This window comes from Lissotriton helveticus, chromosome 6 (genome assembly GCF_964261635.1).
Source record: "Lissotriton helveticus chromosome 6, aLisHel1.1, whole genome shotgun sequence".
Taxonomy (NCBI): Eukaryota; Metazoa; Chordata; class Amphibia; order Caudata; family Salamandridae; genus Lissotriton; species Lissotriton helveticus.
The window spans coordinates 358,833,730-358,849,285 of NC_136067.1; the positions used below are offsets into that span (position 1 = coordinate 358,833,730).

At 45.2% G+C, this 15,556-nt stretch overlaps 1 protein-coding gene across 2 annotated transcripts in view; it reads left to right on the plus strand.

The window, feature by feature from the left end:
• ROCK2 (Rho associated coiled-coil containing protein kinase 2) overlaps positions 1-15,556 on the plus strand; it is a 663,375-nt gene that overhangs the window by 254,342 nt on the left and 393,477 nt on the right. For both annotated transcript variants that reach the window (XM_078647798.1, XM_078647799.1), the window contains exon 2: positions 10,739-10,820. In XM_078647798.1, coding sequence (XP_078503924.1) covers positions 10,739-10,820 — 82 coding nt within the window. The remainder of the gene's footprint in view (positions 1-10,738; positions 10,821-15,556) is intronic.

Consider the following 15,556-nt stretch of genomic DNA (forward strand, 5'->3'; position numbering starts at 1 on the left):
TTTATGTGTTTTAAAAACCTGCAGGCAGCACTGCGTAAACATGCGCTTTGTACTTTGAGGGTTTGCTTAACACATAAATAAAAGGCATTGGCATTTACAATGCCAATAGCTCAAACTCTGGTAAATGCGAGACCTATTGCATTGCAATTGCTTGTTTTTTTTGCAAGCCACATGCAAACATGAAAGGTCATGTATCTCTGTTGGCAGATTGGTCCACACTTTCATTTCCTTGTCTCCAAATGAAATAGTCTTCGTCTTGGTTGAGAAAGAATTGGTTAGAAGAATGGAGAGTAAATTTTAGGACATAAGTATGGAATGTTTTGATTGTAGAAGTACTGTCAATTGTGCTTCCTACCACAAACTAGAGACTTAAATGGTATTCTATTTTTAACAGGAAGTCACAAATAAATGTCAGAATAGGAGTGATCCCTGTGCTTTGTTGCCTGTAATGAGCCTAGCAGCGGCATTCTGCACCGACTGTAGCCACCTTAAGAGATTGTCCTTTAGGCCAAGGCTGATGATCTGCTGTATTCAAGCTATGATCGCACTAATGAATTGAACATGGGATGTGGTGCTCTGTGTCAATATAGTCTAGCATTTTTTTAAAAGCTGAATTTCCCGAAACAGGTACTGTATACTTAAGCTACTGGGAACTCCAGGAGAGGTATGTATCAATATAGATACTTCGATTGGGGAATTATTTTGAAGGGGAAGAATAGAGGGCCCATAACTTCTGGCAAGATGGAGCAGTTTCTTTTAGGAAAGTTTTGCTAGTAATAAAGAGGGACATATTTGGTGTATTGCATGTTTTTTTTTTTTACATTGTCGGGGATCTGCCACCACTGTTTGGTTAGTGCATCTACGAATGTTTATCATGCAGATGATGTTGTTCAGGTGTTCCACCATCCAGGCAACACCAACTGGGTGTCACCTGCTAGCATTTGGTGTTGCACTTCTACAGTGTGTAGGAGGGTAGCTAGTGGCATCAGAAGGATACCAAATACTAGAGAGAATTGCAGAGATCTCTTTGGAACACCACATTTGACGTGACTGGCTTTGGAACTGATAGGTGTAATAAAAGTGGTCTGGACGAGACTAACGTAATTCATTTGAGAGCAAAGCCTTCAAGACCAATTCTCTCCAAACTGGAAAGAAGCAGATTGTTCAAAGATGTGAAGGCTACTGTAATGTGCAGTATGACTAAATTTCCAATATTACCATTCCCTGTGAGCCTGTGAAAGTCATCCTGCACTGAGGTCACCCCCCAACTCCATGGTGTTGGTCCTGTCTAAATCCTGCCTGAAAAGCGTGTGATACATTATCGTCTTAACAAATGTTTGTAGCTAGAGCAAAAACAACTTTTTACAATTTTCACTGAGATAGTGCAAATGCGAGATTGGGTGAAAATTATTAAGCTCATCTGTGACCAGGGAAGGTTTGTTAAACAGAGGTGTAACCAATCAGGTTTCCATGATAGAGGGATTCCACTGTAGTTCAGTCGCAAAGTGAACAGAGTAACAAGATAAAGGCAATGAATTAGTTGTTGCATAATTTTAGCCCAGCAGATATCATGAGGAGTGTGTGATGGCCTGGTAGTATTGATGGTGTCTGTCACAATAGTTGGCGAGCCCTCCTTGAAGTCCTCTTTCACCGCAGTCCCTCTGGGTCGAGGTACTAAATCTTATTGTATCTGAATCCTGATTTTGTTAATCTTTAGAAACAAAAACGTAGGCCCCTACAGAGGTTGTGTGAAGGCTCAACAAGACACTGTTGAGATAAAGGAGATTTAAGATCTTTGATCACGCCTAATGGCTCTTTTGCTACATTTGTAGGCTGGGCAATTCGCAATGAGCAATAATTTCTCCTGAAATTTACAAGTCTAACCCGAAAATAAGAAAAGCTGCCACGTAGGAAACTGACTTCCCTGAATCCTCTGTTCACAGTGAATTGTTTTCCTCATCAGTGCCTAATTTGAGCCGGCCACAACGGCACTTAATCACCAACACTGACCTTTTCATGAGCACCAGTTAACGGGACACACATTAATTTACAGGGAGATTAAGTGGTTTACCCATAATCACAGGATGTTGAGCCAACGCCAGACTCGAACCTGGTCCCCCAGTTCTGAAGTCTGCAGCTCTGGCCATTATGTCCCATCCTCTCCCCACATTCCTGGTAAGCAGTTGGTTCTGTTTTGGGCTGCGCTAACAGGAGAAAGGGGCTGGTGCAAACTGCCTCCTGATGAGAGCCCCGACACGTATTATTATTATTTTTAGACCAATTAACCACTGTTTCCTCTGCTATGTTGGAGGCACAGATTATGATTTGTTTTTTGTTTATGGAGTTAAGATGATGAAACACGCTCAGGAGGGTTGATGTTTGTTTATCACAATTGACGCAGTAACCACTATTCACAACTGATAAGCCCAAAAGGGGTGACTCACACTGCATATATTTATTTCTTTACATATTTATTTAACGTTCTTATATAGTGCACTTGCTCCCAAATTAGGAGCTGCTTTGAGGCCTGGGGGAATTGGGACAGTGGATAATTAACATGCATTGGAAATGCAATAGGTCTAGGATTTATTTGAGTTAGAGCTAATGGCATTATGAATGGCAATGTCTTTTAGCCATGTGTTATGGAGTGTATGCATGTGGGGTGTAGTGGAATTATGTGTGTTGGATTGGAATTGTAGCAATCAATGGTGGTATGCTGCGCTTTAGATGAATATGTTTAAAAGTAAAGTGGACCATACTGTAATTGCTACAATAGTTAATTGCGGATGCGTTAACAATTGATGTGTGCACTGATGGCTGGTGGTGTGTGTCACTGGTGAAAGCGTGCACTGACGCCTGGTGTTCTGTGTGCCTGGTGAAATTGTGCACGGATGGCTGGTGGTGTGTGTGCGCCTGGTGAAAGCCTGCACTGACGGCTGGTGGTGTTTTGTGCCCGGTGAAAGCGTGCACTGACGGCTGGTGGTGTTTGTGCCCGGTGAAAGCGCGCACTGACGGCTGGTGGTGTTTGTACACAATGTTCACCCTGCACACTCACACACTGCTCACCCTACACACTCACACAATGTTCACCCTGCACGCTCACACACGGTTAACCCTGCACGCTCACACACTGTTAACCCTGCACGCTCACACACTGTTAACCCTGCACGCTCAGACACTGCTCACCCTGCATGCTCAGACACTGTTCACCCTGCACGCTCACACACTGCTCACCCTGCACACTCACACATTGCTCACCCTACCTAATGCGAAAAGACCTAGCTCTGCTCTTTGGCCTGTGTTGTAATCGTACAGTAGGTTGTGAGTAGTTGCGCTTGATTGGTTGGGGCGTCCCCTCCTTGCTGCTCCCCTCACAGCGGGCCGGGTGCCTCCATGAAGCTCCCAAGACACGTGTTCAGCTGTACTTTGTTTTAGCTCCTGTGTGTCAGTGCACCGTGTAAGCGCACAAGCATACCCTGCTCTCTCTGGAACACTCACACTGCTGAGTCTCTCTCACTCTGCTGTCACTCTCACTCTGCTGTCACTCTCACTCTGCTGTCACTCTCACTCTGCTGTCACTCTCACTCTGCTGCCACTCACTCTCACTCACTCTGCTGTCTCTCACTCTGCTGTCTCTCACTCTGCTGTCTCTCACTCTGCTGTCACTCTCACTCTGCTGTCACTCTCACTCTGCTGTCACTCTCACTCTGCTGTCACTCTTACTCTGCTGTCACTCTCACTCTGCTGTCACTCTCACTCTGCTGTCACTCTGCTGTCACTCTGCTGTCACTTACTCTGCTGTCATTTACTCTGCTGTCACTCTCACTCTGCTGTCTCTCACTCTGCTGTCTCTCACTCTGCTGTCACTCACTCTGCTGTCACTCACTCTGCTGTCACTCACTCTGCTGTCACTCACTCTGCTGTCACTCTCACTCTGCTGTCACACACTCTGCTGTCACACTCTGCTGTCACTCACTCTGCTGTCACACTCACTCTGCTGTCACACTCACTCTGCTGTCACACTCACTCTGCTGTCACACTCACTCTGCTGTCACACTCACTCTGCTGTCACACTCACTCTGCAGTCACACTCACTCTGCAGTCACACTCACTCTGCAGTCACACTCACTCTGCAGTCACTCTCACTCTGCAGTCACTCTCACTCTGCAGTCACTCTCACTCTGCAGTCACTCTCACTCTGCAGTCACTCTCACTCTGCAGTCATTCTCACTCTGCAGTCACTCTCACTCTGCAGTCACTCTCACTCTGCAGTCACTCTCACTCTGCAGTCACTCTCACTCTGCAGTCACTCTCACTCTGCAGTCACTCTCACTCTGCAGTCACTCTCACTCTGCAGTCACTCTCACTCTGCAGTCACTCTCACTCTGCAGTCACTCTCACTCTGTAGTCACTCTCACTCTGTAGTCACTCTCACTCTGATGTCGCTCTCACTCTGCTGTCAATCTCACTCTGATGTCGCTCTCACTCTGCTGTCGCTCTCACTCTGCTGTCGCTCTCACTCTGCTGTCGCTCTCACTCTGCTGTCGCTCTCCCTCTGCTGTCGCTCTCCCTCTGCTGTCGCTCTCCCTCTGCTGTCGCTCTCCCTCTGCTGTCGCTCTCCCTCTGCTGTCGCTCTCCCTCTGCTGTCGCTCTTCCTCTGCTGTCGCTCTCCCTCTGCTGTCACTCTCACTGACTCTGCTGTCACTCTCACTGACTCTGCTGTCACTCTCACTGACTCTGCTGTCACTCTCACTGACTCTGCTGTCACTCTCACTGACTCTGCTGTCACTCTCACTGACTCTGCTGTCACTCTCACTGACTCTGCTGTCACTCTCACTGACTCTGCTGTCACTCTCACTGACTCTGCTGTCACTCTCACTGACTCTGCTGTCACTCTCACCGACTCTGCTGTCACTGTGAATGGGCGAGACTTGCTAGACTAGACTCTTTTGCGGTCGGGGCTTATAGGTGTGTCTATCAAAATGTGGGCGGGATTTCGGTCCAGGAAGAGCAAACCAATCGCGCAGGTGGGGAGAGTAGAGGGAGTCGAAGATTGAGAGAGAGTGTTAATCGAGAGGGCTAGAGGAGAGGCCAGAGTCTGGAAATCAGTGCATCGGAACGCGGGGGATTAATTGACGCTGCAGCTGAGTGGTTTATCAGCGCCGGGTCCTAAGGGTCCAGTTTGCGCATACCGCGCCGGAGAGCAGAGGGCTGCAGTGTTGGGCGCGCGCCCGGCTTGCGCCGCTGGCAGGTTGCTGGTCGCGCGCTGCAGCCGTTGGACGGCTGCGGAGGGAGGACGCGCGCCCCGCGGAGGTGGCAATAGGTTGGTGCCTAGGCCCTGTGGAAGGAGGCGGGCGGCGACTGGATTTGTTCGTGGATCTCCGAGGTCGGTGGTGGAAAGGCCGCACCTGCTGGACCAGACGGCTGAGTGTCTGACTGGATCTGTGCTAGGGCAGTGCGCGTGTACACCGACTGGGCCCGGGCATCCGTTCCTCCAGTTCTGTTTCACCGGGATTCTCTCTGTACCTTCGTATCGCTCCGAGGAATCATTTGGAGGTAATGTTTAACCAGGAATGGTGATGGGTTGCTTTACAGCGAAAATGGGTGGGGGTTACACTTGATGCAGTGAAACAGTGTAGAGACTTTTGTTGTTAATGCCTTGAGTGCGGATGAATGAGTGCTTTAGCTGGCGGTGAATGCCGTTTAATTGCCGTGTATGTGGTGGTATTGCTGCTGAGGAGGCGGTACTGCACCGTAAAGTGGGTGGTATTTGTCTCGGTGCTGCCATGCAAAGGTGTGTGCACTGGTGGTGTGGTAGCGAATTACGACCTGGTAGATTACTGTCCTCGAACTGCTGACTGGAAGGGGCGTTTTGCCTCACTGCGTTGCACAGTTGTGTTATCAGGGGTGTCTTGGCCCTGCTTCAGAAGAGCAGTTTGGTGGTACATTTTGTTATTGTTTATTGTCCTTGTGTAGGTCATGAATTGTCTTGTTGCGTTGGATTACAAGTTTGCATTTTAGGAAACCAGCATCAAAGGACTCCAAATAAAAAGCGCAGCACTGAAAGCGATTGCGAAAGCCTTTGTAAAAAAAAAAAAAAAGCCCGTGAGTGGTGCTCGCGCCGCTGCGAGCATATGTTTTGAATTATCGCGGCTGTCAAGCCTCGATAATTCAAAACATATGGCCTCTGGTGCGCGTAACAGACACCAATAGGCCATGGGCGGAGCTACGGGACTACCCATGACCTATTGCGTGTTCTGTTAAAAAACAGCACGCACGCGAAGGCCAATGAAAATGGACCTTGGAAATAACACGAACGAACTGCGTGGAATTTCCAGGTCCATTTTCAAATCCCCGGGAAAAGGACTCTCGCTGCGCGACACTGCATGCGCAGTGTACGGCAGGCCCGAGCCCTAATAAAAAATTGAAAAATCATGCGAACTGCACTTTGGCTAAAACAGTGGCCAGCATCTGCGCCATCCTCCTAAACAAATCCTTTTGAATATCTGCTTATATTTTGCACTGTGGTTTGCTTTTAGGAACTCGGTTATAGTGGATTTGGAACATTGCTTATTGTTTGTTGCGTCATGCTAAGCCCAGATCAAGTTTTCAGTGCCAGTCTTCGTAGAGCATAATGTCAAGGCTTAGGTGTGGTAATAGGGAACTCCTTAACCCTTTACCACTATTATAATCTGCTTGGAATCCTGGTGCTAAAGACTAGGCTGCTGGAAAGTGTAAGAGTTGGCCTGTTGAGTATTTACATCAGCTTTTACTCTCAAATAATGCTCTAAACATACTGTATGCCTGTTTGGAAGAAGATATGATAACAATTTTGGGCTTGTAGGCTACCTACAGAATTGACAAAAATTGGGCCCACCCGAATGAACTCTTGGCCCATCCAGATGAAAACTCCTGGAACCGGGCCTGATGGTAAGCTAAACAGAATCACCCCTCACTCCAATAAAGAAGGGGGATATTCATTAATTGATGAATGCAAATCTCCATTAATTGATGAATGCAAATCTCCATGTTTCCTTCATGAAGTAGTACCCAGACCGCTTGTAGAGAAACTAAAGGGAGGAGAGAAACCTCGCGTTACAGACCGAAGCAAAGAACCACCAAAAAGTGATGCAATTTTATGACAATAGAAAATATCGGAGCCCAAAAACACAGGAACAAAAGAACTGAAAATTGAAAGAGAATACATCGAAATAAATTTAAGACACAAACGATTACAGTAAAAAGAAAAAAAACGGGCTTCCCGGGCCTGCTGTATATTTACTATACACTGTCCATCACATGCGCTCTAGACGATACGTTCCCCTGGGATCCCCTTCATTGAAAATAGATGTTTAAAATTAAAACAAGGCGGCAGCTGAAATACTGTGGGAGTTGTGGAAATACTTTGCGGTTTGTAATCGGCACATGGGGTCCAGGCATCCTCGGAATGTGAATGTAAAGGACGGCGCGGGAGCACGCGAGGACGCCTGAGGAGGCTGCGCCGGGTGAGCACCGCCGCAGACACCTGCTCACCGCGGAGGACGTGTGTCCCCGGGGCCGAGCTGTCCGGACCCGCACACCCAGTGTGAGGGCGTCCCGTCTGGCATCCCAGCCGCACGCCCTGTTTTTTACGTTTACTCCTACGGTGCATTTGCTTACCCGACGCTATATTTAGCCGCGTGGCTGCTCTCTCAACCCTTTTAACAGAAAGCGGAAGTGAGCAGTGAAATCATTGTGGTAACACGTTTCCTGCTTGAGATGAGTCGGCGCCTACAGATGCCGTCGTTGTTTGTTTGCTCTCCTTCAACCTTATATGTACTTTTCTTGAACCTTTATGGAACGTGTGGGATTCGCTTCGTATGATTTTTTTTTTTACATTTATTGTTCACTGGAATAGAAAACATCCTGCCAAGCAGTGATGAGCAGTGAAATGAAAAGCGCACGGAAACGTTTATCGTGCCTGTGTTTTTCCATTTCTTAGCCCCCAACCATCATTGTATCTATAACAAAAAGTAATATATATTTTTTGTAACGGGTATTGGATTAACGTATCTGTGCTTGGCCGCAAATACTGTCAAGGGGAATGCCCACTGGAAGATTATGAGTGGCATGCTAGCAATATAAGCAAGCTCCTCAGCACTTCACCTAGGGGTAACAAGCGCTATATAAATGCTACATACAAAACATTTTTAATTATCAAGTGTGCAGATAATTTGCCAGGCGCTCCGTGCCTCGGCGCTGTGGAATGGGACACGAGGACGGATTTTTATCAATATTTCAGATTTGCTATCTAGCTGCAGTGCTTGCGGGGATCATGAAAGATACCAAATTCATTAAGGGATTGGAAAGAACACCAAGGTTTCTTGTGAAAACTGCAAAAGTCCGTGTGTCAGGAGGGAAGCAGATAGAGCTAGGTGTGCAAGAAGTCGTTAAACCTGTGGAAAGAATAAAACATGTCTTAGCTGAATTCAGCATGGTGGGACATAGGCCTGCCCACTGAAGAGGAGCAGTAAGAACCATAGGGTAATATTATACAGTCTCGCTGGAAGCACCCCTACTTAACATTATCCTCATCATGCTCGCAGGCTTTCTGGTAAAAATCAGACGTTTAGGATTCAAAGCTTCTCATGGAATGTCCTTAGGCTAACTTTGATACCTTACCCATCTGTATACACCCCACAGCGTATAATCATATACTCGGCACTTCCAACCCCATCTAAACCACCCTGCCTGCCTTCCTGATTCTGGTCCTCCTTTCATCTGATTCTTTTACTGACCTTTGGGGCTATTCCTACTCTGAAGGAATTAAAAACAGCACTAAGAACTCACTTTAAGCTTTGAAGGAAATAGGGATAGTCTAGTCCATCCAGGGATTTAATATTGTAAATGTGCCCCTTTTGTATTAGTGCTACCATGTACGTCTCTATTTGCCCATTATGCTTATTATATAAGCTTTGTACTATTTTTAAATGTTTGTCCACTCTTACTGGTCTTGCCATTGCACAGTGTACCTAGAACATAGCATTTGCAACCTACGTGCTTCTTTCACAAAAGGGCATCCTGGGACCGGTTTCGGGGTCTTTTGCTTTCTCGCCCTAAGTGCGCTGGGTATGCCCAGACGTGGGTCCGGGCTCACTCTGCCACTGGATGCAAGCTAGCCTGGCTGATGAGGGGTGAAACCCCAAAACTGGTCCTAGGATGCCTGTTTTCGGTCCATGGAGGACTGGCTTGGCAGTTCGGGCTGGACTGTTCCCATGAGGGCCGGGGTCAAGACTGATTTGCATATGGCTGGGTCCAAACTGGGGTGGTGTGGTGAGCATAAGAACCATGGATTTAACCCAGATCTCTTGACTGAGAGTGAATGTTTTGATTTGTTCTGCATACCGTCCATTATTTGTGTGTCTTTTGCTTTCTCGCCCTTAGTGCGCCGAGTATGCCCTTGCATCAGTAGGGGCTGAGGAGGCCCCCTCCATTATGGGTCTAAACTAGGGTGGCTTGGTGAGAAAAAGAACCATGGATTTAAACTAGATCTCTCGACTGGGGGTGAATGTTTTGATTTGTTTTACGTTCCTTCCATCATTTGTGTCTTGCTTTCTCGCCCATTACTGATTGAAGCAGATTATAAAGCCAAATACCAAAGTGCTGCCAAATCAACAGCTCCTATTGTCCCCTTAGAAAACTAAAGCAAACCGAGCACTCCCTCAGGCTCTCATGGGTGAATCATACTGTATCTGGATTGTGATGTGTATATAGACAGTAGCCTGCACTGACCAAGCAAGCCAAAGAAAAACAGAAGATCTTTGGAACACTATCAATACACATAAGGCACTAAAAGTTCTAATGCATACTATTTCTAATACAAACATTGACCAACTTCCTGCAAACGCATGCAACAAAACACCCACACACAACTTTAGCACTTAGAGTGGATCCCCAGGATGTATAGAAAATGGTGCTAAGATTTAAGAAAGCATTCAAGAGGGTAGGCACATATATATTTGAAAGAGGGCCTATATACAAGTGTTTTAATGTAGAATACCCCCTGCCTGTAATTATCTCTGTACAAATCAGTGGCATAACAACCCCCCCCCCCCTCTGCAAGATATGCTGAAGGTGCCATCACACTTGCATCAGTAGGGTTTTAGGGGGCACCCTCCATTATGTGCAAACCTGCTCCCCCACACCCAGGGCCTTTTTTTTTTTTACAAAGGGGAAGGTAGCCTTCTCTACATCTCGTGTATTTTATTTTTAATGATTTTGATGCAATTACAGGCTCACACTAGGACTCTTATGTCAGCTTGGTAGTTAGTTTTAATTGTACACTTTTTGATTCATACAATACTTTTGTGCATTTATGTAACACTTGAGTGAGCCCCCTCATCAAGGAGACTCAAGTGGTCACTCAAATATTAAATGTGAGCCCAGAATCCCTTTGTGAGCAGATTTAAAAAGTGCCATGTAATGACTGCTAGCGCCACTCAGACACTAATATCATAACTTTACCTAGTTCTAAAATATCAACAAATTCAGAAAGTCTCTGTATATTAAATAGTAGAATTGCCAAATTATTTTCTGATTTCATTGAAAGGTGTACACAGGTAATTCCTTATATTCAAAAGAAGCACTGTATGCATTTTTATCATAAGATTCTCTGTAGCTATAGCGTATGCGTTTTAACATTGGATTCCCTCTAAGTCTAGTGCCACTCTAACTTGTTTTCTTTGGTGTGTTTTTTTAGGATGGCCTCAACTCATTGGTTCTCGACCTGGATTTCCCTGCATTACGGAAAAATAAGAACATTGATAATTTCCTCAACAGATGTAAGTACATGGAAACTCTTGACTAATCTTCTTTGACTGAGACTGTATTACCCGCCTGTCAGGGCTTATTATTGCTGTGTCTTGTTCTTATGCACAAAGTTCATGCCAGGATAGAGCAGGGTATTGCATGCCTTTTTTGAGTCACCCTGATTTAACGATGCGTTGTGCGAATACTGTTTGCATCCCTCCTGTGAATCTCTGCAGGACCTGCTGGGATACAGATATTCTATCTCGCCCATTGCTTTGTGGACCTAAACCTAAACAACGTTTTGGTTTTCATCCGGTCCTGTAGACGGTTTTGCGCTTCCATGGGCCATGTAGTCTTTCTGTTTCTATATTTGAGACCACCTTTCCAGTAACCGTTTGTGTACTTTGCTTGTCTCACTAAGAGCAAACTGTTGCTTTGATGTGGGTCATGCATTCAAGACTTTCCTGAAGTATGTTATGAATGCTTCGCTGTGTCCTGAGAGCACGTACATGGGGCGTGTTTGAGTGCTGCTCTGGGTTCAGTGTTCCTCCAGCAGTGAATGGCAGGCAGGCTCTCTTGCTCTCTCTGGACTGAGGCTCTAGAGGGCTTGTCAGCAGCACACCCTTTGCATGGATATCCCCAAGCAGCAGGCCTCTGACTCAGACGTTACCCCAGACTCTTTCACAGCCCACATGCTGTTGGCTACCTTTTTTTTGTGCCTGCCTGTAATTAGCTCCCCGCCCTTTCTACCTTATCGCGCCAAATACTGTCATTTATTCAGTTGCGGCGACCATGGGTTCTTGCTGACTACCTGGCACAAATGTCTCTCGGGGATTGTGATGGGGACAGGCATTCATACTCCCATAGATCAAGGTACCAGACCTTACTGCAAAGTATACCTCACCATGCACATGGCAGCTTTATGCAGTTCCCTTTTCTCGTCCTATTTTCCCTACCCTTGTTGCCATTAATGTTAGAGTGTGATTATTTTGCTCCAACAGATTTGTTGTTGTGTTTTGATTTTCATTCCTAGTTTGAGTCCCTCTTTGATTGATGATGACGCAGCCTGTCGAATACTCGTCTTAGGTGCTACAGCTCGAGGAGCTGTGATTGCTGTTCTAACCTAAAAGTTACCTTTTTAGTTGACATTTGTCAGGTGTTTTCATTATTTTTTTCTTTCAAGGCCTCAGCAAGTGTGAGTTCAGTACAGTTATTAAGGGTCGTATTATTTAAGCGATTAGAATACTTTTGATTAGGAAGTCAATTTGACCAGAATCTTTTCTGAGCTTGTACATTTTTGTGGTATTCAGGTGAATGAGATTTCTTATTTTAAAAAAACCAAATTGAAATGTTCTTCAGTGCCTAATGTGTGTAACACGTAGTTAGTTGCATATGTCCATGTACAGTTTATTTATTCATGCTATCCTGAGCGATTGCCGTTGTAGTTTTGTAATGGGATTTGTCATCTGTTTTCGGTACAATGCTACTGTTCCTGCTACCGCTATTAACCACTGAAGTATTTGTACTGACTGAAACTGCATCTAGACTGGAATTCCTTAGACTTATTGTGACACATTTTTCTTGAGTAACCCCTGTTTGATATTGCCGCCTTTTCAACTTGACTAAGTAGTTTGTGGCATATTTCTCATTTATCTTGAACAATGAATAAGTCCCCAGGCAGGGCCTTTTGTTGACTCTTCCAACCCAAATGCTTGCCAAACCCGGATCTAAAAGACTATAGTATGGCCTCCCTAATGCATTTGTTGACAACTAGTTGTATGTCTCCCAGAGCAAAAGAGTCCTCAAGAACCTTTCAGTTGACTTTGGAAATGTTAAAAAAGAATTATAAAGTGCATGTATTTGTGTTCTGTGACCTGACAGTTTGAGAGCTTGATTTGGATTTGTATGCTTCGGTAATGTTCTTTAGTCTCTTTTAGTTAGGTTGTTAATTTTGGTGACACTCATGAGTCTGCCCTTTCCTGCTGGTCTGCACATGAAAGATCAAAGGGAGGCCAATTAAGATTTCCTTAAAAATGTGTTATAAATTTGTAAAAAGGTTTGTTGCCTTAGGATTTGGTAGCTTTCTTTGTTTGCTATTAATTTCTTTGTTGCTATTAATTCTTTATTAATTAGAGTAGACCAATTAAGAATGTTGTGCTCTATCAGGTGCAGATAAGTCCGACCAGCCTTCGAGGTTTAATCTTCACATTGCGGCCTATTGATGGTCCTGTGATTTCCCTTGCTCCTGCTTTATATATTACTTAGAGGAAAGCCTCAATTTTATAAGCTGTAACAATTGCTTAATTCCAGGCTTGTTTTGCCCGTCCCCCGCCACTTTGTCTTCTGTTAGTCCATTTGGTGCAACGTTCTAAATGTTTTTATTTGAGAAAACTGTCTGCCTAATGAAGCTTATCAGAAACCACAAGTTCACTTAATACATATTTTGTCACTGAAAACAAACACTTTCAAAGCCACAATGTGGATACTATCGGAAAATGCCTGTTAAAAAAGAAATTCACCCAAAACAACAATTCATTTGTTGCAATGTTATGGTTGTGATTCAAAACTGAGAAAAACACTGAAATAGATCGGCTATGCTGACATACTTGACCATAAATCCTGCTATGCACTGCTCATAAGACCCTTGGCACAGATACTTTCTTTTTGCTTGGCCCTATGTTGAGTTGGGGGTAGTGCTAAGGTCAGACTCCACTTCGGACTCCACTCCGGTCCTGACCAGCGGGCTCTTAGTTCAGTCTGTACACAACACCGCTCCCTCCCCAGTAGTTCACTGGGCATGGCCTTATTCTCTTCCTCACCTGGTGCCCACTGTTCTTTGTCTAATCCAAGATAATTCTGTGCCCAGGGCCAGCCCTTTGATGCTCATTGCCATAGTTTCTATAGTACAGAGGTCTTCAAAAGGTGCTGCGCACCCCCATTGTGCTTTGTGGTTCTATTCCAAGAAGGGAGGGGTGGGGGGGGGCAGATGCCGCAGTAAGCACTTAGATTTGAAGATTGCCTCGAAGTGCAACTTTGTTTATTTTTTAATTTTCCAGACTGTTTTCATTTACAAGCGCAGTTAAAGTGCTTACAAATAAAACGTATGAGAGCTGTGACACTGAACATCATGGTGGTAGGGTCAAAGACCTGACTAAAAAGAAGAAAAACATTCTGAAACTATTGTGTTCTTTTTCCACCTTCAGGTAACTGCAGATAAAAGAAGATACCGACCTTAAATGAAAACTAAATGGAAGTTAGGCTAATCACTATTTTACATTATGAAACCTTATTTAGTGAATGCAATTACTGCCGATGTTTGAGTGTGAAACCAGATCCTTGTTGGTGCAGCGGGGAACAGGGGCTTGTGTATTTATAATGCTATAAGGTCTCCGCTTGCAACAGAAAACACTGTGAATATGCTAGTCCTATTTTAAACCATGTGTTACACACAGTTGATGATAGGTTGCTGCAGAATAAGTTAGTGTTTAATATAAAACAAGTGCTTTCATAGTGTATATTTTGTAATAGGTAATAAGACTGTACCTAGTCCATGCAATTTATAAAGGTCCACTAAAAGTGCAATTTCTAGAACTCGACAGCCTTGTTATATTTCAAAAATAATAAATTGTTGTCCTCATGAAACTTAGTGACTCAATCAAATAAAGCCTATCCTGGGTCCCAAGCAGCCTTTACATTTGACGATTACCTTGATGAAAAGGCCTATTTGGTCTTTAGTTCTCTTTCCTACCCTCTTCCACTTTAACCTTTCAAGGGCGGCTGTGTTTTTAACAAAAAGTATGGGAAATGTTTTTGTAAAGTTAAAAAAGCATGGGCGCATTGGTCCCCATAGATCTTGCCTGCTTCGGCATGCAAATGTTCTTTCAGGTGAGTTGCGTGTGGCAGGGAGGTCAGCAGGGTTGCGTTCAGACGCTGAGCCCTGATCATCTGCACCCCTGGTGCCTCAGAGTAAAGGCCCAGGAGAAAGAGGAAAGGGGAGAGTTCCATAGAGGGGCGTGCTACCTGGAGGCTAATGTTTCCATCTACAAACAAACGGAGACCGTTTTCTCAGAGAGATGCCCTGAGGAAGATGACACGGTATGGAGGGCTCTTTGCGTTTTTTTACAAAGGGCCAGCACTACACAGTGCAGTGCACTGGGACCAAGGCTGTGAGGGGGGCAGAGCACCCCAATTATGGCTTTACTAGCATAAAGTAGTGTGGAGCCATTTTCCTTACTAATAATACTACCCTGGTCACCCTTGTTGCATAGGGAACAGGCCACAAGTATTGGGAGAGTTGTGGGACTTTTCATTTTTTAATTACACAAAGGGGCAGACGGCCTTCTTGGGCATCAGGCCTGGTAGTGATGTACCGGTGTGGAGTGGGTAGAGGATGAAGCCTGTTTCGTAGGGCTGTAGGTGTCGCTGGTGGTGCAGGTGCATTGGCACCGAGGCCCTGGTGGTCCCTTTGCACTCTTTGGGGATGGGGCAAGATTGGGGATCATATTTTTAACAGAATAGAAGAGACTACCCCCTTCGCAAGGCAGTAGCATTTATTAGTGGATGAGGCAAGGTGGCCATGGGGTCTATGGAGGTGAGGGGCTACTGCATCACAATCATGACTGTCTTACTTTCCAAAAAGAGGCATGGGGCTTTGCTAGCATTGGAGTTGATAAAACTCGCTGCAAAGAGGGGACAATGTGTGCACGCTCATATTTTTCTGAAAGAGACTGACAGCTAGATTCATCATAGTCCTGTTTTGCGAGTCCTT